The 23,367-nt window shown below is 51.7% G+C and overlaps 1 protein-coding gene across 12 annotated transcripts in view; it reads right to left on the bottom strand.

Moving 5' to 3' along the window:
* Positions 1 to 23,367, bottom strand: part of KYAT1 (kynurenine aminotransferase 1) — a 350,381-nt gene that overhangs the window by 239,301 nt on the left and 87,713 nt on the right. For 6 of the 12 annotated variants that reach the window (XM_086924868.1, XM_086924869.1, XM_086924871.1 and 3 more), the window contains one exon: positions 15,266 to 15,388. In XM_086924868.1, the coding sequence (XP_086780994.1) occupies positions 15,266 to 15,388 (123 nt within the window). The remainder of the gene's footprint in view (positions 1 to 15,265; positions 15,389 to 23,367) is intronic. The other 6 variants (XM_086924877.1, XM_086924878.1, XM_086924874.1 and 3 more) reach the window with 1 other exon arrangement.

Raw genomic sequence — 23,367 nt, 5'->3', positions numbered from 1 at the left:
TATAGGCATGCTTATCCTGTGTTCTTTTTTCTTGTGTCCGTCCACATGAGTACTTTTTCGGTCTATCTAGTATTGCTTGACTCCATAAGCCTTGAAAACATGATGTAGACAGCATTAATCTGACAGCGAGAAGGTTATGTATTATAGAGTATGTGAATATGTGTAAAAATCCTTTATTATGTAACAATTCTTTAATATGTCATTATTTTTAAGTATGTATTATAACAGGAATTTTTAAAACATATGTTTCAGACTTGTGGCTCCTGAAGAAGGCGTTTTTTCAACGCCGAAAGGCGCGTCGAGTCAGTTCGCCACTGCTCCAGGAGACCAACGATAATCATATAAAATCTCTTTTTTAGGGTGTCCTTGTTTTATGATTTATTCTATGTATAAATTGCAGGATTTTTTAATTATTGTACTGCCGTCATATAGTCTCTGTTTTTCAGTATTCTATATGATTTTTAATTATGTTTATTAAAATTGTGATTGTTTTATATAATTTGGTTTATCCCTTCTTTTGCTGTCATTTTAAGTCACTTGTTTTTCAATACTTAAATTGCCTAGGAATTTTTATTCACACATTGATATCCCTGCCCTAGGAGTTTGTTTTACACTACTTTCCAGGGGGTCCTTGTTTTTTTTCAATCCCTGCGCAAATGCTTTACACATCGCCTCTGAGATAAGCCTGACTACTCGGGCCAAGCTACTGAGGGGGTGAGCAGGGGTTATCTTGGCGGGTGACTTCCTTGCCCTGACATAGAATGGTGGTTTCTGCCTGGCTTTGGCGCAAGCCTTAGCCAATCAGAAATACCCATTTCTAACAGTTCTGCTTCTCGACAGACCCTCAAGAGGGCTCTGCTACTCGGCAGACCCTCTAGAGGGCTTTGCTACTCGGCAGACCGTCAAGAGGGCTCTGATTCTCGACAGACACTCAAGAAGGCTCTGCTTCTCGACAGACCCTCAAGAAGGCTCTGGTTCTCGACAAAGCCTCAAGAAGGCTCTGCTTCTCGACAGACCCTCAAGAAGGCTCTGCTTCTCGACAGACCCTCAAGAAGTCAATGCTTCGCCAGAGACCCTCAAGAGGGCTCTGCTTCTCAAGACCCTCGAGAGGCCTCTGCTTCTCAAAAGACCCTCAAAGGGCTCTGCTTCTCAAGACCCTCAAGAGGCCTCTGCTTCTCAACAGACTCTCAGAGGGCTCTGCTTCTCGACAGACCCCCAGAGGGCTCTGCTTCTCGACAGACCCTCAAGAGGACTCTAGGTATCCTTAGGTCAGGGTTAGAGGGGTTGCATGGTGAAGAGAGCAAGGTATCCTTAGGACAGGGGCAGAGGGGCTGCATGGTGAAGAGAGCAGGGTATCCTTAGGACAGGGTTAGAGGGGGCTGCAAGGTGAAGAGAGCAGGGTATCCTTAGGACAGGGTTAGAGGGGGCTGCATGGTGAAGAGAGCAGGTATCCTTAGGACAGGGGCAGAGGGGGCTGCATGGTGAAGAGAGCAGGGTATCCTTAGGACAGGGTTAGGGGGCTGCATGGTGAAGAGAGCAGGGTATCCTTAGGACAGGGGCAGAGGGGCTGCATGGTGAAGAGAGCAGGGTATCCTTAGGACAGGGTTAGAGGGGGCTGCAAGGTGAAGAGAGCAGGGTATCCTTAGGTCAGGGTTAGAGGGGGCTGCATGGTGAAGAGAGCAGGGTATCCTTAGGACAGGGTCAGAGGGGGCTGCAAGGTGAAGAGAACAGGGTATCCTTAGGTCAGGGTTAGAGGGGCTGCAAGGTGAAGAGAGCAGGGTATCCTTAGGTCAGGGTTAGAGGGGCTGCATGGTGAAGAGAGCAGGGTATCCTTAGGACAGGGTCAGAGGGGGCTGCAAGGTGAAGAGAGCAGGGTATCCTTAGGTCAGGGTTAGAGGGGCTGCAAGGTGAAGAGAGCAGGGTATCCTTAGGACAGGGTTAGAGGGGCTGCAAGGTGAAGAGAGCAGGGTATCCTTAGGTCAGGGTTAGAGGGGCTGCATGGTGAAGAGAGCAGGGTATCCTTAGGACAGGGTTAGAGGGGCTGCATGGTGAAGAGAGCAGGGTATCCTTAGGACAGGGTTAGAGGGGCTGCATGGTGAAGAGAGCAGGGTATCCTTAGGACAGGGTTAAAGGGGCTGCATGGTGAAGAGAGCAAGGTATCCTTAGGACAGGGGCAGAGGGGCTGCATGGTGAAGAGAGCAGGGTATCCTTAGGACAGGGTTAGGGGGGCTGCGTGGTGAAGAGAGCAGGGTATCCTTAGGACAGGGGCAGAGGGGGCTGCAGGGTGAAGAGAGCAGGGTATCCTTAGGACAGGGTTATAGGGGGCTGCATGGTGAAGAGAGCAGGGTATCCTTAGGACAGGGTTAAGGCGGCTGCATGGTGAAGAGAGCAGGGTATCCTTAGGACAGGGTTAGGGGGGTTGCATGGTGAAGAGAGCAGGGTATCCTTAGGACAGGGTCAGAGGGGCTGCATGGTGAAGAGAGCAGGGTATCCTTAGGACAGGGTTAGAGGGGGCTGCATGGTGAAGAGGGCAGGGTATCCTTAGGACAGGGTCAGGGGGCTGCATGGTGAAGAGAGCAGGGTATCCTTAGGTCAGGGTTAGAGGGGCTGCATGGTGAAGAGAGCAGGGTATCCTTAGGACAGGGTCAGAGGGGGCTGCAAGGTGAAGAGAGCAGGGTATCCTTAGGTCAGGGTTAGAGGGGCTGCAAGGTGAAGAGAGCAGGGTATCCTTAGGACAGGGTTAGAGGGGCTGCAAGGTGAAGAGAGCAGGGTATCCTTAGGTCAGGGTTAGAGGGGCTGCATGGTGAAGAGAGCAGGGTATCCTTAGGACAGGGTTAGAGGGGCTGCATGGTGAAGAGAGCAGGGTATCCTTAGGACAGGGTTAGAGGGGCTGCATGGTGAAGAGAGCAGGGTATCCTTAGGACAGGGTTAAAGGGGCTGCATGGTGAAGAGAGCAAGGTATCCTTAGGACAGGGGCAGAGGGGCTGCATGGTGAAGAGAGCAGGGTATCCTTAGGACAGGGTTAGGGGGGCTGCATGGTGAAGAGAGCAGGGTATCCTTAGGACAGGGGCAGAGGGGGCTGCAGGGTGAAGAGAGCAGGGTATCCTTAGGACAGGGTTATAGGGGGCTGCATGGTGAAGAGAGCAGGGTATCCTTAGGACAGGGTTAAGGCGGCTGCATGGTGAAGAGAGCAGGGTATCCTTAGGACAGGGTTAGGGGGGTTGCATGGTGAAGAGAGAAGGGTATCCTTAGGACAGGGTCAGAGGGGCTGCATGGTGAAGAGAGCAGGGTATCCTTAGGACAGGGTTAGAGGGGGCTGCATGGTGAAGAGGGCAGGGTATCCTTAGGACAGGGTCAGGGGGCTGCATGGTGAAGAGAGCAGGGTATCCTTAGGATAGGGTCAGGGGGGGCTGCATGGTGAAGGAAGCAGGGTATCCTTAGGACAGGGTTAGAGGGGGCTGCAACGTGAAGAGAGCAGGGTATCCTTAGGACAGGGTCAGGGGGGCTGCATGGTGAAGAGAGCAGGGTATCCTTAGGACAGGGTCAGAGGGGGCTGCATGGTGAAGAGAGCAGGGTATCCTTAGGACAGGGGCAGAGGGGCTGCATGGTGAAGAGAGCAGGGTATCCTTAGGACAGGGTTATAGGGGGCTGCATGGTGAAGAGAGCAAGGTATCTTTAGGACAGGATCAGAGGGGCTGCATGGTGAAGAGAGCAGGGTATCCTTAGGACAGGGTTAGAGGGGCTGCATGGTGAAGAGAGCAGGGTATCCTTAGGACAGGGTTAAAGGGGCTGCATGGTGAAGAGAGCAAGGTATCCTTAGGACAGGGGCAGAGGGGCTGCATGGTGAAGAGAGCAGGGTATCCTTAAAACAGGGTTAGGGGGGCTGCGTGGTGAAGAGAGCAGGGTATCCTTAGGACAGGGGCAGAGGGGGCTGCAGGGTGAAGAGAGCAGGGTATCCTTAGGACAGGGTTATAGGGGGCTGCATGGTGAAGAGAGCAGGGTATCCTTAGGACAGGGTTAAGGCGGCTGCATGGTGAAGAGAGCAGGGTATCCTTAGGACAGGGTTAGGGGGGTTGCATGGTGAAGAGAGCAGGGTATCCTTAGGACAGGGTCAGAGGGGCTGCATGGTGAAGAGAGCAGGGTATCCTTAGGACAGGGTTAGAGGGGGCTGCATGGTGAAGAGGGCAGGGTATCCTTAGGACAGGGTCAGGGGGCTGCATGGTGAAGAGAGCAGGGTATCCTTAGGTCAGGGTTAGAGGGGATGCATGGTGAAGAGAGCAGGGTATCCTTAGGACAGGGTCAGAGGGGGCTGCAAGGTGAAGAGAGCAGGGTATCCTTAGGTCAGGGTTAGAGGGGCTGCAAGGTGAAGAGAGCAGGGTATCCTTAGGACAGGGTTAGAGGGGCTGCAAGGTGAAGAGAGCAGGGTATCCTTAGGACAGGGTTAGAGGGGCTGCAAGGTGAAGAGAGCAGGGTATCCTTAGGTCAGGGTTAGAGGGGCTGCATGGTGAAGAGAGCAGGGTATCCTTAGGACAGGGTTAGAGGGGCTGCATGGTGAAGAGAGTAGGGTATCCTTAGGACAGGGTTAGAGGGGCTGCATGGTGAAGAGAGTAGGGTATCCTTAGGACAGGGTTAGAGGGGCTGCATGGTGAAGAGAGCAGGGTATCCTTAGGACAGGGTTAAAGGGGCTGCATGGTGAAGAGAGCAAGGTATCCTTAGGACAGGGGCAGAGGGGCTGCATGGTGAAGAGAGCAGGGTATCCTTAGGACAGGGTTAGGGGGGCTGCATGGTGAAGAGAGCAGGGTATCCTTAGGACAGGGGCAGAGGGGGCTGCAGGGTGAAGAGAGCAGGGTATCCTTAGGACAGGGTTATAGGGGGCTGCATGGTGAATAGAGCAGGGTATCCTTAGGACAGGGTTAAGGCGGCTGCATGGTGAAGAGAGCAGGGTATCCTTAGGACAGGGTTAGGGGGTTTGCATGGTGAAGAGAGCAGGGTATCCTTAGGACAGGGTCAGAGGGGCTGCATGGTGAAGAGAGCAGGGTATCCTTAGGACAGGGTCAGAGGGGCTGCATGGTGAAGAGAGCAGGGTATCCTTAGGACAGGGTTAGAGGGGGCTGCATGGTGAAGAGGGCAGGGTATCCTTAGGACAGGGTCAGGGGGCTGCATGGTGAAGAGAGCAGGGTATCCTTAGGTCAGGGTTAGAGGGGATGCATGGTGAAGAGAGCAGGGTATCCTTAGGACAGGGTCAGAGGGGGCTGCAAGGTGAAGAGAGCAGGGTATCCTTAGGTCAGGGTTAGAGGGGCTGCAAGGTGAAGAGAGCAGGGTATCCTTAGGACAGGGTTAGAGGGGCTGCAAGGTGAAGAGAGCAGGGTATCCTTAGGTCAGGGTTAGAGGGGCTGCATGGTGAAGAGAGCAGGGTATCCTTAGGACAGGGTTAGAGGGGCTGCATGGTGAAGAGAGTAGGGTATCCTTAGGACAGGGTTAGAGGGGCTGCATGGTGAAGAGAGCAGGGTATCCTTAGGACAGGGTTAAAGGGGCTGCAAGGTGAAGAGAGCAGGGTATCCTTAGGACAGGGTTAGAGGGGCTGCAAGGTGAAGAGAGCAGGGTATCCTTAGGTCAGGGTTAGAGGGGCTGCATGGTGAAGAGAGCAGGGTATCCTTAGGACAGGGTTAGAGGGGCTGCATGGTGAAGAGAGTAGGGTATCCTTAGGACAGGGTTAGAGGGGCTGCATGGTGAAGAGAGCAGGGTATCCTTAGGACAGGGTTAAAGGGGCTGCATGGTGAAGAGAGCAAGGTATCCTTAGGACAGGGGCAGAGGGGCTGCATGGTGAAGAGAGCAGGGTATCCTTAGGACAGGGTTAGGGGGGCTGCATGGTGAAGAGAGCAGGGTATCCTTAGGACAGGGGCAGAGGGGGCTGCAGGGTGAAGAGAGCAGGGTATCCTTAGGACAGGGTTATAGGGGGCTGCATGGTGAATAGAGCAGGGTATCCTTAGGACAGGGTTAAGGCGGCTGCATGGTGAAGAGAGCAGGGTATCCTTAGGACAGGGTTAGGGGGTTTGCATGGTGAAGAGAGCAGGGTATCCTTAGGACAGGGTCAGAGGGGCTGCATGGTGAAGAGAGCAGGGTATCCTTAGGACAGGGTTAGAGGGGGCTGCATGGTGAAGAGGGCAGGGTATCCTTAGGACAGGGTCAGGGGGCTGCATGGTGAAGAGAGCAGGGTATCCTTAGGATAGGGTCAGGGGGGGCTGCATGGTGAAGGAAGCAGGGTATCCTTAGGACAGGGTTAGAGGGGGCTGCAACGTGAAGAGAGCAGGGTATCCTTAGGACAGGGTCAGGGGGGCTGCATGGTGAAGAGAGCAGGGTATCCTTAGGACAGGGTCAGAGGGGGCTGCATGGTGAAGGAAGCAGGGTATCCTTAGGACAGGGTTAGAGGGGGCTGCAACGTGAAGAGAGCAGGGTATCTTTAGGACAGGGTCAGGGGGGCTGCATGGTGAAGAGAGCAGGGTATCCTTAGGACAGGGTCAGAGGGGGCTGCACGGTGAAGAGAGCAGGGTATCCTTAGGACAGGGGCAGAGGGGCTGCATGGTGAAGAGAGCAGGGTTTTCTTAGGGCAGGGTTAGGGGGGCTGCATGGTGAAGAGAGCAGGGTATCCTTAGGACAGGGGCAGAGGGGGCAGCAGGGTGAAGAGAGCAGGGTATCCTTAGGACAGGGTTATAGGGGGCTGCATGGTGAAGAGAGCAGGGTATCCTTAGGACAGGGTTAAGGCGGCTGCATGGTGAAGAGAGAAGGGTATCCTTAGGACAGGGTTAGGGGGTTGCATGGTGAAGAGAGCAGGGTATCCTTAGGACAGGGTTATAGGGGGCTGCATGGTGAAGAGAGCAAGGTATCTTTAGGACAGGATCAGAGGGGCTGCATGGTGAAGAGAGCAGGGTATCCTTAGGACAGGGGTAGAGGGGCGTCATGGTGAAGAGAGCAGGGTATCCTTAGGACAGGGTCAGAGGGGGCTGCAGAGTGAAGAGAGCAGGGTATCCTTAGGACAGGGTTAGAGGGGGCTGCATGGTGAAGAGAACAGGGTATCCTTAGGACAGGGTCAGAGGGGGCTGCATGGTGAAGAGAGCAGGGTATCCTTAGGACAGGGTTAAGGCGGCTGCATGGTGAAGAGAGCAGGGTATCCTTAGGACAGGGTCAGGGGGCTGCATGGTGAAGAGAGCAGGGTATCCTTAGGACAGGGGCAGAGGGGGCTGCATGGTGAAGAGAGCAGGGCATCCTTAGGACAGGGTCAGGGGGCTGCATGGTGAAGAGAGCAGGGCATCCTTAGGACAGGGTCAGGGGGGCTGCATGGTGAAGAGAGCAGGGTATCCTTAGGACAGGGGCAGAGGGGCGTCATGGTGAAGAGAGCAGGGTATCCTTAGGATAGGGTCAGGGGGCTGCATGGTGAAGAGAGCAGGGTATCCTTAGGACAGGGTTATAGGGGGCTGCATGGTGAAGAGAGCAGGGTATCCTTAGGACAGGGGCAGAGGGGGCTGCAGGGTGAAGAGAGCAGGGTATCCTTAGGACAGGGTCAGGGGGCTGCATGGTGAAGAGAGCAGGGTATACTTAGGACAGGGTTAGAGGGGGCTGCATGGTGAAGAGAGCAGGGTATCCTTAGGACAGGGTCAGGGGGCTGCATGGTGAAGAGAGCAGGGTATCCTTAGGACAGGGTTAGAGGGGGCTGCATGGTGAAGAGAGCAGGGTATCCTTAGGACAGGGTTTAAGGGGGCTGCATGGTGAAGAGAGCAGAGTATCCTTAAGACAGGGTCGGGGGCTGCATGGTGAAGAGAGCAGGGTATCCTTAGGACAGGGGTAGAGGGGCGTCATGGTGAAGAGAGCAGGGTATCCTTAGGACAGGGTCAGAGGGGGCTGCAGGGTGAAGAGAGCAGGGTATCCTTAGGACAGGGTTAGAGGGGGCTGCATGGTGAAGAGAACAGGGTATCCTTAGGACAGGGTCAGAGGGGGCTGCATGGTGAAGAGAGCAGGGTATCCTTAGGACAGGGTTAGGGGGCTGCATTGTGTGTACACTATACTGTGCAGTCCTCTATGGTAGAAAACCACACCTGCTCAGGGGCCTAACACTAGGACTGCCATGAGGACCCTGCGCCCACATGAAGGGAGGTAACTCCAGAGACTCCCAACTCCTGGCAAAACCAACTGCTCTTGACGTCAGACGGGTGCTTTGGTACATGAAGGGCAGAAGGGGACCTGGAGGATTCAACTAGTATTCTTAGATAGTAGAACCAGAGCGGTGCAAACGCTGGCAACTACTAGAAGCCACAAATTGGTGCCAAATGCGCAAATTGTCCAGCAAAATGTTCTAAAAAGACACTTTTATGAACACTTCCTCTGGAATCCATAGAGCTCATACTCAACTCCAGGCAGCATCCAGACACACATCTGGATTCATCACTGTGGAATCTTAAGATGAACCCTGAAGGTAGATCACCTCCACACACCAAGATGAGACAGACCTGTGGCAGGAGGCCTCAGCTTGCGCAAGCAGAGAGCGTGTGTCCATGTCACTGGACAGCCTGTTCCAGTTCCTGGTTACCTTCATTTATCCACCTAATGCATACTGGGAGGTGTAGTCTTTATTCCGCCTTGATTCAACTGACTTGATTAGACCCAAGCCTCAAATCACAATGGTTACTAGAAAGAAAGCCTGGGATCAGACCTGACAGTCCACGGTGATGTGGAGTCCTATAGTCACCCAAGGCCGGTCTCGAGAAACGGGACCTGCTGTCTGAAGTGAGGTGAGGATGCAAGAACTGGGACTGGGACTGGATCTCACATGGACCCCACAGGCAGCATCCCGCAGACCCAGGCAGGGCCTCTACAGACCCCAGGCAGGGTCTTGGAGCATGCACCCTGTCTGTCCTCCACGCCTACGGGCCAATAATTCAGCAACGAATACCCATCCTCTGCCAAGTGTAAGCGAGTCATGTCCCGATTACATCTGTCATTACGACTCATCAGTTTATTCGCATTATTAGAGCTGAGTCACGAGGGAGGCTTCTTGCAGTACCCAAGCATCCCAAAATAAATCCAGCAGAGGAGCCGGGCCTCAGGTAAGGTCATCTGAGGCCACGGAGAGGCAGGATCGGTCTGTCAGGGCATGCTCCTTTCTGCCCTCAGGTACGGACTGTTCCATCTTAGTGTGAAATCTACACTTTGGAGGAGGCGAGATGGCAAATCCCACCAAGTATGTGACAAATCAAAGTCAATGGATGCAGCAGGGACAGTAAGGCGTCAGTGAGAGGGCTCGGAGCAGCGTCCTCGACTGCGCTTCTCGCAGGCTGTGTCACCTCAGACTGCGCCTCTGGCTCTACTTCTACAGGTCAGGAGAGGAGTCACCCGTGGACATCAACCGTGAATCTATGCTTTATAGAAATCTTATCCCTAACTCTGCATGTCCCCTGAAAACACGACCATCAAGAGTTAGACTGGGCCAAGGTAGCCCACAATGGACCACGGTGACTCGTGGCCAGCTCAGTACGATGCCGTCATCATCAGGTGGGTGTAGACGGGGCTACCATATACCCAAGCCCTGCTCAACCCTAACCAGCCGGGGAGAGGAAGGCCGCCCTTTGAAACAGGTCAGGATGGAGTTGGTGATCCAAGACCAGTTTCAGGATGAAACCGTCGCGGCATCAAACTTGATTATCCTATACCCAACCCAGCTCAACCCTAGCCAACCAGGTAGAGGGGACTGACCTTGAGACAGACCACAATGGAGTCTACTGATCCAAGACCAGCCTCAAGACAGTGTCCTTATCATGACATCAGCCCCATGGAAGACCCTGTAGAGGGAGAATGCCCCTAAGACAGACCGCGATGGAGTCTACTGACCTTGAGACAAACTACGGTCGAGTCTAGTCATTCACGAGCAGCTTCAAGACATTGTCCTCATCAAGACATCAGACTGGAAGACCGTGTGAAGAAGAAAAATACCCTTGAGACAGACTGCAATAGAGACCAGTGATCCAAGGCCAGCCTCAAGACAGTGTCATTATCATAACATCAGTCTGGGCTGGCCATGGAAGACCTGGTAGCGGAAGAATGCCCTGGAGACAGACCGCGATAGAGACCAGTGATCCAAGACCAGCCTGAAGGCAGTGTCATTATCATAAAGTAAGTTTATCAAAAGGAGACTAGCTCAAGAGCAGGGGTTAATCTGACATTATTATTATTGTTTTCCTAGCGACTCAGTATGGTTTTGCCGATTGGCAGTGGCACCTGTTGGGTGTCTTTGGAAAGCCCTCACCCACCAACCTAGTTGGTGGCATGCTTCATCATCGGGCCCACCCAGTGACACCTAGCGTGTCCCGGGTGTGCTTCGACGCCTGATTACAGCGGAGCAGGTATGTCACTGTGTGTGCGGTGTGGGGTGTTCAGGTATGTGAAGTTAAAACGGCTTGGCGGATGGTCCCTGAGGTGAGGATACTTTATTAAAAGGGCCTCCGTCAGCGGTTAAAAATAAGGCTGTTGGGACGTTAGAGGCGGGTTACGACCTCCTACGTCCTTAGAGTGTCAACATGTTTCAGCCAGTGCCTTATTACTAATCTGGCTTTCATCAGGACTGTAAAATATGTGTGAGTTAAAATAGGGGTTGTGTAGTGTAGTCTATGTGTCTACACGCACTAAAGTGTATCTAACTGTGAGAGGGGGGATTCCCTTCTCAAGATCACCTGTACATTTTACATTGAGGACAGGTACAAGACAAACATAGGGGAGAAAGAGTCACTAGAAAGTATTGATCAAAATTGTGACAGCCGACTTAATAGCGAATAGGTGCAGGCTATGAGCGGCTCAAGTGTAATGATACTGGTGGTATCATTATTGTGGAATCGCACTAGAACTTCGAGGGTGTAGTGATTTAAAACAGCGGTGAAAATACTGCAGTGAATGGTGAAGAATTTTGGCGCAAGGACCATGTCTTACGCTTTCAAGGCTTGTTTTTTGCTCCAAGGTATTGAAGTGGCAAGGTGTGGCCCTAGTTGGGAGAGAGAGGTAGGACCACTAGGGTTAGGAGACCTGTGGGAGAAAATTTGGGAAGCGCTTACCTATTGTAGAGATGTACAGCATACTCACAGGATTTCTGGCCAGCAGCAGCGTGGGACCTGTTGTGCCTCCTTCGCAGAACCGGTGATGAATGGCTGTAGTTGCCGGTTTTTATACTGTCATTGATTGCATAATTGAGGGCACCTGGGGGAAAAGCAATGGTAGAGAGACTCGCGAAGCGGGTCTAAATAGCGCTCAGGTGTGTGCAGAGGCTGATCTAGAGAGCCTGCGTGGGCGTGTGATGCTGCCGGGTGCTGGAGCGGTCATGAAACGCGCATGCGCGACCGGGAAGTGGTCCGCGCATGTGCCGGAGTCAGTGTTGCAGTGAAGAGCGCATGCGCGGCCGAGATGTGGTCCGCGCATGCGCCGTAGCGAGTGTTTAGTTGCGCGAATCGGCTGGTGGCACAGCCTGCGCTAGTGCTAATTCGCCTGGTGCCCTGGCTACTATTGGATGACAGGGCAGTTTGCAAAACTGAATAAATGGCGCTTGAGACACATGGTTGTACTCAAGTGCTAGTGTGGGTAAGGTGGCACTGAATATGTTACCTAAGGCCCTGACAGGTAACCAGGGGGTTTACATGGCAGGATGGATGGCTCTTGAGACCCCAGATAGTTCTCAAGGGTTGGATGAATCTGCACAGTATGGCCTAACTGGAAGGTGGTAAAGACCAGGAGGCATGGTTTATAAAGGGGGGGGGGGCACTGTTGGTCTGACTGGGTTACTCAATAGAGTTCTGGTGGGTGGCTCGCCAGGTGATGTGATAAACATCATAGGGTCAGGGAGTTCCAGGGGATAGCGTCATTCAGCCCATCCGTGGCTGTAGACAGACGGTATATCCATCTTTGTTCTTTGTTTAAAAGTTTTTTGTCGTTGTTAATCGGGCTGACTGGTATTTGCTCAATGACTGTCCAGGTGAAGTCATTGGGGGTGTGGCCGTTGGTGATGAAGTGGTTTGTCAATTTGCTTATGTTTTTCTTGCATCTCATTGTGCTGCGGTGCTCCGTGATCCTGGTCCTCACTTTGCGGGTGGTCATGCCCACATATCTGAGTCCACATCTGCAGGTTAGTAAGTAAATCACATTCTGTGAGTTACAGTTTGTGTGGCTTCTCTGGGACCATACTTTATTGGGTTCCAGGTTGAGAGTTTTGGTGTGGGATGTCAGGTGACAGACACTACAGTCATTGCATGGGTAGTGTCCGGTTACTTTGGGCATTCCCCACGCATTAAGGATGGTGTTGTCAGGTTTAGGTGGTGGTCTGGGTCTGGTACTGACTAGTTGGTCTCGGAGATTGTGGCACCTTTTGTAGGCGAACCTGGGGGGTTCCCATTTCCTTTGCCCTGAATTGATGATTCTCCAGTGCTTTTTTATGATTTTAGCCACTTCATTGGAGGCAGTGTTGAAAGTGGTCACACATGTTGTTGGTTGTGTGTCGCTTTCTCTGGTGACGTCTTCAAATAGCGCGTCGCGATTCTGGTTCCTTGCCCTCTTCTGGGTTTTCTTGATGATCGCCTTAGGGTAACCGCGGTTTTCTAGTTTTTGGGCTAGGTCCGCTGATTGCGTTTTGTAGTCTTTTACATCCGAGCAGTTCCTTCTAATGCGGAGAAACTGGCCAAAGGGTAAGTTTTCTTTTAGAGGCCGGGGATGGAAGCTGTTGAAATGCAGCAGTGAGTTTCTAGCCGTCGGTTTGTAATAGGTTGTTGTTGTCAAATTTTCGCCTTTTGCTGTTATTTGTAAATCCAAGAAAGGGAGTTGCCGGTTGCTGGCTGTGCAGGTAAACTTCAGGTATGGGTCTCTGTTGTTGAGCCATTGCAGGAAGTTGTCTAGTTCTGGTTACCTGTCAGGGCCTTAGGTAACATATTCAGTGCCACCTTACCCACACTAGCACTTGAGTACAACCATGTGTCTCAAGTGCCATTTATTCAGTTTTGCAAACTGCCCTGTCATCCAATAGTAGCCAGGGCACCAGGCGAATTAGCACTAGCGCAGGCTGTGCCACCAGCCGATTCGCGCAACTAAACACTCGCTACGGCGCATGCGCGGACCACATCTCGGCCGCGCATGCGCTCTTCACTGCAACACTGACTCCGGCACATGCGCGGACCACTTCCCGGTCGCGCATGCGCGTTTCATGACCGCTCCAGCACCCGGCAGCATCACACGCCCACGCAGGCTCTCTAGATCAGCCTCTGCACACACCTGAGCGCTATTTAGACCCGCTTCGCGAGTCTCTCTACCATTGCTTTTCCCCCAGGTGCCCTCAATTATGCAATCAATGACAGTATAAAAACCGGCAACTACAGCCATTCATCACCGGTTCTGCGAAGGAGGCACAACAGGTCCCACGCTGCTGCTGGCCAGAAATCCTGTGAGTATGCTGTACATCTCTACAATAGGTAAGCGCTTCCCAAATTTTCTCCCACAGGTCTCCTAACCCTAGTGGTCCTACCTCTCTCTCCCAACTAGGGCCACACCTTGCCACTTCAATAACCTTGGAGCAAAAAACAAGCCTTGAAAGCGTAAGACATGGTCCTTGCGCCAAAATTCTTCACCATTCACTGCAGTATTTTTACCGCTGTTTTAAATCACTACACCCTTGAAGTTCTAGTGCGATTCCACAATAATGATACCACCAGTATCATTACACTTGAGCCGCTCATAGCCTGCACCTATTCGCTATTAAGTCGGCTGTCACAATTTTGATCAATACTTTCTAGTGACTCTTTCTCCCCTATGTTTGTCTTGTACCTGTCCTCAATGTTAAATGTACAGGTGATCTTGAGAAGGGAATCCCCCCTCTCACAGTTAGATACACTTTAGGGCGTGTAGACACATAGACTACACTACACAACCCCTATTTTAACTCACACATATTTTACAGTCCTGATGAAAGCCAGATTAGTAATAAGGCACTGGCTGAAACATGTTGACACTCTAAGGACGTAGGAGGTCGTAACCCGCCTCTAACGTCCCAACAGCCTTATTTTTAACCGCTGACGGAGGCCCTTTTAATAAAGTATCCTCACCTCAGGGACCATCCGCCAAGCCGTTTTAACTTCACATACCTGAACACCCCACACCGCACACACAGTGACATACCTGCTCCGCTGTAATCAGGCGTCGAAGCACACCCGGGACACGCTAGGTGTCACTGGGTGGGCCCGATGATGAAGCATGCCACCAACTAGGTTGGTGGGTGAGGGCTTTCCAAAGACACCCAACAGGTGCCACTGCCAATCGGCAAAACCATACTGAGTCGCTAGGAAAACAATAATAATAATGTCAGATTAACCCCTGCTCTTGAGCTAGTCTCCTTTTGATAAACTTACATATAACCGGGGATCTGGACTAGCTATCTGGTCCTCTCTCTCCCTCTTGATTTACGCAGTGTCATTATCATAACATCAGTCTGGGCTGGCCATGGAAGACCTCGTAGCGGAAGAATGCCCCATCAACAGACCGCGATAGAGTCCACTGATCCAAGACCAGCCTAAAGACAGCGTCATCAGTCTCAAGACAGTATCCTCATCAAGACATCAGACGGGGCCACCAATGGCAGACCTCGTAGCGGAAGAATGCCCCCGAGACAGACTGTGATAGAGTTCTGTGATCCAAGACCAGCCTGAAGACAGTGTCATTATCATAACATCAGATGGGGCTAGCCATGGAAGACCTCGTAGCGGAAGAATGCCCCGGCGACAGACCGCGATAGAGTCCACTGATCCAAGACCAGCCTAAAGACAGCGTCATTATCATAGCATCAGACGGGGCTTGCCACAGAAGATCTCGTAGTGGAAGAATGCCCTTGAGACAGACTATGATAGAGTCTACTGATCTAAGACCAGTCTCAAGGCAGGGTCCTCATCATGACATCAGACAGGGCCACCAATGGAAGACCTCGTAGAGTAAGAATGCCCTTGAGACAGCCCGTGATGGAGTCTGGGGACCCAGTCTTAGCCAAGGCAGGATTCGTCAGCATGGCACTGCCATGCTGTGCCACCATCTGTGATTGCACAGCCAGTTGTTCTCTCATAGCATCCAGCGCCTTTATCCTGAAAGACCTGCCCTCCTCCCCATCCTGGCTGAGGTCACTTTGATGAAAAGCAGCTGTGCACAAATATCACATTTCATCTGGTGTTATTCATCTTGTAGAAGAACGGTTGAGCTGCCTTACCTTGGGGGCTATACCTTGGCCAGGGGCTGCGTCTTCTGTCCCACGATGCACCGGTTGAGAGTAAGGCCGAGGCTCCTGAGCATGGCACTCACTTGGTCTGGTCTCCCCGAGCTTCACCCAGCTCTGTCAAGAGAGAATAAATGAAAGGCGTTGTTAGACAAGCATAAAATATCGTCCAATCAAGCCCTCGCCGCAATTCCTCGCATCCAAAGATCCACCATGGGGGGAAGATCCTTCTCCTACTTAGCGGCCAAGACCTGAAATTCTCTCCCCACCCACCTCCGCCTTACACAGAACCACCTCTCCTTCAGAAAACAACTAAAAACTTGGATATTCGATAAGTAAAGTACCCCCTCCCTCAAGCGCCTTGTAAATGTAAATGTATTTATATAGCGCAAATCGCCCACATCGCAGGCATCTATGCGCTTGCTTAGGGAACCCGTCCTGGTATTCCCCTGTGAGATACCCCGGCAGGGTATCCACAAGGTGAAAGTCAGGCATCCCGCCGCGAGGGGCCGTTGTGGAGATTAAGCAAGCTATTGCCCAGAGTCGCAGAGTGTGAACCCGTGAGTCGAGTAGGCACCGGAGTGAGAATTATCGAGTCCGTGGAATTATTGAGCCCAACCCCCGTCGGGGCGGGGAATTGAACCCTGGTCCAGGGCCGATCTCAGCTTCCGGGTCTGCCGCCTCTAACCCCTGAGCCACACTTCTCCACCTTGAGACCCTCTGGGTGAGTAGTGCGCTATACAAATTTTAAACTTGAACTTGAACTTGAGACCCCTGTGAAGGGAGGACTGCAGAGACTACCGTCAGAGGCACAATAGGTACCTGAGACCCCCGTGGAAGGAGGACTGCAGCGACTACAGTTAGAGGCACGATAGAAACCTGAAACCCCTGGGGAGAAAGGACTGCAGAGTCTACAGTGAGAGGCACGATAGGTACCTGAGACCCCTGTGAAGGGAGGTCTGCAGAGACAACAGTCAGAGGAACAATAGGTACTTGAGACCCCATGTGGAGAGAGGACTGCAGCAACTCCAGTCAGAGGCACGATAGGCACTTGAGACCCCTGTGGAGAGAGGACTGCAGAGACTACAGTCAGAGGCACGATAGGTACTTGAGACCCCTGTGGAGAGAGGACTGCAGAGACTACAGTCAGAGGCACGATAGGTACTTGAGACCCCTGTGGAGAGAGGACTGCAGAGACTACAGCCAGAGGCATGATAGGAACCTGAGACCCCTGGAGAGAGAGGACTGCAGAGACTACTGTCCAACGCTCCTGCCTCACTGTGAGTGCACTGCATGTCCCAGTTTTACTCCCTCATTTAGAGACTGGCAGGCTGTACTCCAATCTGCCAGAGCAGCAGAGATGTGTCCTGCTCCCCGGGCAGCTACAGTCTGCCTCATTTAGGGATCTCCACCGAACAGCGTGGGATCTTTATGCCTCGAAGGGATCCTCGGCTCCTCTGAATACTCTGATGCTTTGCTGTGCAGGCGCTTTGTTCAATGCTGAAAATTGTCTTTGAAAATCAAAAAAAAGTTGACCCTGACACCCTGTGCGATGTCTCCCAGCGAGTGTGGGTCAAGGATCGCCAGGGTTTATCTAGCAATCCCAATTTGGAAAAAAATACACCTGAATATCTGCCCTAAAGAGCCGATATGGTCTGAGGAACTTTGACTGACGGCCCACTGTCAGTGAAGCCGGCAGCGGAGCCACTGGAGGCCGCCCTGGAGGGACCATTGCGATACGCCCGACTATAAATAGAGAGGGGTAACTGAGAGCTGACAGATCTAGTCAGCAGGTGTAGGACAGATATAGTGCCCTACCATGTTACTGCCCTGTCTGTAAAACACAAGATAAGGCCCTTAGTGTGTTCTGTGCGCCGGTGCATTCTGCATGGAAGAACTGCTGCTCACAGGTCTCCTCGGTAAAGAGTATGCAAAAATGTGGACATGTACTTTTAGGTTTTACATGTCCTGGTACAAAAAAAACCTTACATTTGTTTTTTCACTACTGCAAGACCTACCTCTCCATACGATAACATTGGGTTACCTTATTACACTTAATAAGTGCTACCTTTCAATTGGGAAAAAACACAGTTGATGGACAGAATGTAGAACGATGTCATACATTCACCCCAGTACAAGGATCTGGGCCTAAATCCATAGTTTTTTGCGCTCCACACCACCCTGGGTTAGACACTGGCTATATGCAAATCAGCTCTGACCCTGTGCCTCATGGGAACAGTCCAGTCCGAACTACCAAGCCATGTCTTTCCCAGACCGGAATCAAGCATCCAAGGACCAGTTTCTGGCTATCAGCCTTCATCAGCCTGGATAGCTTGACTCCAGTGGTGTGGAGAGCCTGGGACTCACGTCTGAGTATACCCAGCACACTCGGGTGAAAATTGCAAAAAACACAGTTGATGGACAGAATGTAGAACAATGTCATACATTCACCCCAGTACAAGGATCTGGGCCTCAATCCATCGTTTTTTTGCACTCCACACCACCCTGGGTTAGACACTGGCTATATGCAAATCAGCTCTGACCCTGTGCCTCATGGGAACAGTCCAGTCCGAACTACCAAGCCATGTCTTTCCCAGACCGGAATCAAGCATCCAAGGACCGGTTTCTGGCTATCAGCCTTCATCAGCCTGGATAGCTTGACTCCAGTGGTGTGGAGAGCCTGGGACTCACGTCTGAGTATACCCAGCACACTCGGGGTGAAAATTGCAAAAAACACAGTTGATGGACAGAATGTAGAACAATGTCATACATTCACCCCAGTACAAGGATCTGGGCCTCAATCCATCGTTTTTTTGCACTCCACACCACCCTGGGTTAGACACTGGCTATATGCAAATCAGCTCTGACCCTGTGCCTCATGGGAACAGTCCAGTCCGAACTACCAAGCCATGTCTTTCCCAGACCGGAATCAAGCATCCAAGGACCGGTTTCTGGCTATCAGCCTTCATCAGCCTTGATAGCCTGACTCCAGTGGTGTGGAGTCCATCACCTCCCCCTTTTTGTACCGCTTTTGGCCGCCATAAGTGTGGCAGGGTATGCTCAGACGTGAGTCCCTTGCTCACTTTGCCACTGGATTCAAGAAAGCCGGGCTGAAGACGGCTGGAATGCCAGAAACTGGTCCTCGGAAGCTTGTTTCCGGTCCAGGGAAGACATGGCTTGGCTGTTCGGGCTGCGCTGTTCCCATGAGGCACAGGGTCAGACTGATTTGCATATAGCCATGTCTGAACTGGGGTGGCAGAGTGGGCTAAAGAACGGTGATGGATTAAACCCAGATCTTTTGACTGGATGTGAGTGTTTGATTGACTCGGATGCTCCGTCCATCACCTCCCCCTTTTTGTACCACCTTTCAATTGGGAGCAAGTGGGAATTTTGAGTTTGGTGTATAAAGAATTGTAAATTGTAACTTAAAAACCTCTTTGAATGAAACCCCTCTTTAATGGATTTTAAGTCACATTTCTGAAAATGCCACTTTTACAAAGCTGCCATTGTCTTGTCCTAACCATTAGTGCCTGCAGCCTGTATCCTGGGTCACATGACTAGGTATAACTGGCGGTTGGTCTTTGTGTGTTGCTCCCAGACTGTGAGACAAAGGGGGATAGGTGTTGGCAAGAGGGACCATCCCTGACTTGATAGGGGGCAGAGCTGTCAGAGCACACTCACAAAGGGTTTCACACTAGTCTTTTGTGCCCTCAGACAGGCAGGGGGCAGGACCGCTGGAAATTCCAGACACCTCTGTGGGTGCAACCCTCCAGAATCGTCTCCTACTTCAAAGCTGGCACCAAGTATAAATATTGGGATCCTCAGACTTAGCTCTTCAGTACATCTCTAGACCTGTGGAAGACTCAGAAGAAGGACTGCGGTGCTGCTCTCCTCCGAGGACTGCTACTCTGCTGCCCTGCTTGCTGAGAAGGAAGGCTCTACCCTTCATCCAGGTTTACGTGACTCCAAGGACCAGCTGACTGACCAGCTGCTCTGAGCTACAGGGACATAACACGCTCCAGAGGCCTCCATGCATCTGCCCAGCTGACCTGCAGCCTGGATGCAACTGGGCTTGCCTGAGGCCTGCTGGTCTCTGCTGGTCTCTGCTGGAATGAATTCCTGGTCCCCAAGAGGTGCCTCTCAGGTCTTGGACCCTTGGTTTGGCATCAGTTGATTTCCCTCTCCAAGAAAAGGAGAATTGCTGACGTTTTAGGCTCTTATTGACCACGAACAAACCTGTTCGCACCAAGATCTTGCTGCCTGTGCTGTCCACCAACGCAAGGCCCGCCAAACCAGACTCTTCAGGCCACAGCAACCACCAGTACAGCCCATGGTGACCGCCAACGCGAATCTCCAGCAATGACTGTCTGCGACGCTCGACAGGATCTTCGTACTACAGCGATGGCAGTCCACGTTACACGGCCTGCTGTTCGAGCTACAGCGACAAATATCCACCATTCTCCTTGCTGTCCCGTCCACTGCGAATGGAACTCTTCACGCTGGCCTTTGAAGGTAACTCTTTCAGCAAGACTAACCTGGTCCCTGTGCCCCGCCCGTGGCCTATCACAGTTGGCCTGAACTTGTGACTTTCTCCGAGTCTTGCACAATCAGATAACTATGAGTGGCACTTTGTGCTTTTAGGAGCTAATCTTACTTGAAATCTTTACATTGCATATCTCCGGTTCTACTGATTGGATTTTTGTCATTTTGTCTAAAATAATTTATTACATGTTACTCTATTATGCTACATTGGTGTGGGATTTTTCTCGTGGGATGTTTTCACTTTATTACTCTTTGAAGTGCTGCATGCATACTTTACACATTGCCTCTAAGTTAAGCCTGACTGCTTTGTTGCCTAGCGACCAGAGGTTAAGCACAAGTTAATTTGTGGTTGTTTGCATATGAGTTAATCCAGACAGGAATTGGGGCTGCAGCTTGCGTAGGGTTTCAACCCCTCAATAAGTACCCCCAATTTCCTACACACGTCTTCCTATGCCCTGACTGGAGTGTTTCTAGTTCCAGTGTGAATGCGTTCTAAGCCACACTGGAGGCATAACTGAGTCTAGTTTCCTCGTCCAAGTGTCAACCTGCTCCTTGTCTGTCTGTAGGTGTATCATTCCCCTAGTATCTATGACACTCGCAAATGGAGTCCACAACTTCATTTCCCAGTGTCAGTGACTTCCTGTCTGTGAGAAAGTGCCAACTTTCTTGCATGGTATGCCCCCACTTTTTTCTGAATTGCTGATGGGCTTTGACTGAGCGTGCCCTGGGCTCCTGCCAATCAGGTGCCCAGGGCTTGTGTTCCTTCCCTAAAACTGTGTTAAAGCCTAAACCTAATTGGCATCTCTGGCCACATGTCAGCCCTTGGTAAATGGTACCCTAGGTACCCAGGTCATTGTGACCAGAGAAGGCCCCTAAGGGCTGCAGCACTTATTGTGCCACCCTTAGAGGCCCTGTGCCCTGACACACACACACTGCTTTGGCAGGCTGCGTGTCTTGGTGCAGAACAAAACAAAGAGTTGACATGGCAAAAACGTATTTTCACACATCCCTGTGTGCCATGCCCACAAACCCACTGCCCTGGAATACATCAGTCACCCCTCTAGCAGGGTCCCCTATGCCAGTGGAAGGGGACAGGCGCATGAGCCCTGTACCCCTACAGTACCCTGGTCCATTCCTGGGCACTGTAAGTGCAGTAAGCCATTAAGAGTATATAGTGCTGGGAGGTTGTCATTATGAACACCACAGCACCATAATGGCGACACTGAAGACTGAGATGTTTGGTATCAAACTTCTCAGCACATTAAACCCACACTGATGCCAGTGTGGGATTTAATGTAAAATACATGACAGAAGGCATCTTGGAGATGCCCCCTGAAACTCGACCAACTCCCAGTGACCTGACTGAGTGGCTGCCAAGGATGCCACCCCCATATATGCTTCTGGACCCCTGGGTCGAGAGCTTGCCGCTCTCGGGGGCCTGAAACAATGCACATCCTGGGACAAGGTGCCAAGCCTCCACCCCCAGGATGGGCAGGGTTCACGAAGAAGAAGCTTCAAAGGCATACCGCCTTTGTGAGCCTCTCCAGACCACTTGCTGTACTCAGCAACTGGTCCCCAACGGTTCTACCCCCCACTTTGGGCGGGAGACCCAGTGGGAAAAACATAGTGAGGAAGAGAGGTGTGCCCACCTCTGCCAACTCAACCCCTAGGGTGGGGGAGGCGAGGTGAAGCACAACCTCGAGTCCCCGCCATCTTGAGGATGGGGGGACCCAGCCAACCAGGGACAGGCTCCTGCCCCCCTTCCACTAGAGAGTGTCTGAATAGGGGGTGTACCCACCCCAGGGAAGGGACCCATTGGTCCTTGACCTTTACCTACCTGTAATACCCCTACATTTAGTATTTAGGGGCACCCTGAACCTTCCTTCCTCAGATCCAGCAACAACAAGAAAAGAAGAAGGACGAGAAGCCGTGCAGAGCTAACAAGAGGACGACGCCCACTGACTTGGCCCCAGCCCTACAGACCTGTCTCCCCTTGAACCTGCTCCTGCGAAATCCCGGCGTGTCCAGCAGCCAGCAACCTCACCAACCTCGGAGGATCTGCTTGCATTCACTTCCCAAGCTGCTTCTCCTGTGAACACTGGACGTGTTTGAACTGCAGCTTCTGATGCCAACCAGGAACCGAGAATCCAGCACACTCTGCACCCGCCTAGCCCGGCCCGTGTTTGAGTGAACAAACACCCCGAGGAGGTCCCCCCGGTGATCCTGACTGGAGATACAGTGACCCCTGACCTGCCTCAAGCCGACACCTGCAGCCTCAATCCAGAGGGGCCCCCTACCATGACCAGAGCAGGTAAGAAAATCCGACGTCCAAAGGCACTCCTGCACCCGATGCCCCACAGCCTTGTGTGCCCAACCCAGCGGTGTTTAACCATCCCTCTACATCCCAACTTACCCCTCGAAGTGTTGGTTGCTCCAGGAAGATCCTCGTCCCCGAGCCTGCAGTGTTTCTTTGTCCCGGAGTATCTCCATTAAAATCAACAGGGCCCCCGACCTCAAAACAGCACCCTGCATCCGGCTGCCCTAGCGCCACTGAGGGTGCCCCTTTGGTGCTAACTTGGTCCCCAACTTACCCTGAGATTAACCCTAGGAGCTTTGCTCCCACAACCCTGTGGCCTGCTTGCCAGCCGCCACTAACTGGAGTCCCCTTATCCCCCATTGGATTACATTGGGCCTCAACACTCTGCATCTGGCCGCCTGAGTGCCGCTGAGGGTCCAACAACAGTGCCTCACTGACTCTGGGAGACCCCCGAGTCTAACCCTAGAACCCTAACTCAAAAGACTGATTACTTACCTTGAAACCGATAACTCATTTTTCCTCATAGGATAACATTGACACTTTTTCTCCCAAAGGGTTTCTAAGTGTCGACTTTTGAAAACTGCAAATATTCCTTAAAAATCAGCCGAATAACCAAAACGCTTTTTCTCAACTGTTTTCAGGAGATGTCCCAGTGTTGAATCCAGGATCTAGCACTGAGTGAGAAAAAGTAACGATAACCTAACTTACCGGCTCAGTGAATTTCCTCCCATAGGTTAACATTGGTGATTCTATGTGAAAAAGTTTCTGTGTCAACTTTTGAAATGCAATAATATTCTTTAAAAATCGTACCTTTAACCAAAACGCATTTACCCACCTGTTTTCAGGAAATGGTCCAGGACTGAATCCAGGATCCTGTCCTGTGTTAGCAAAAGTAATCTGAAAAGTAATTCACTGTCTTTTACTTAAAAAGCCCATTCAATGTGTTGCAAACTGCTTTCTTAAAACTAACCAAAACCAGTACAGTACAAGTTACACTGCTATTTTGAACTGTGTTCATACAAGTAATTTACTTCTGAAAAGTATTTTTTATGCTGACCTGTACCAGGCTTGCTTGGTTCTAGAAATAAAACAACAGTATATTTTTTTATACAAAACAATTGGCCTAGAGTTCAGTTATTGAGCGTGTGAGACCATTTGCTGACTGAGTGTGTACAACAAATGCTTTACACTGTCCTCTGATACTGCCTTACTGCTCGACCAAGCTACCACTTTTGGA

Source organism: Lissotriton vulgaris, chromosome 5 (genome assembly GCF_964263255.1).
Source record: "Lissotriton vulgaris chromosome 5, aLisVul1.2, whole genome shotgun sequence".
NCBI classification, from domain to species: Eukaryota; Metazoa; Chordata; class Amphibia; order Caudata; family Salamandridae; genus Lissotriton; species Lissotriton vulgaris.
Note: the sequence above shows the minus strand (reverse complement) of the source record. Positions and strands in the feature narration are given on the sequence as shown.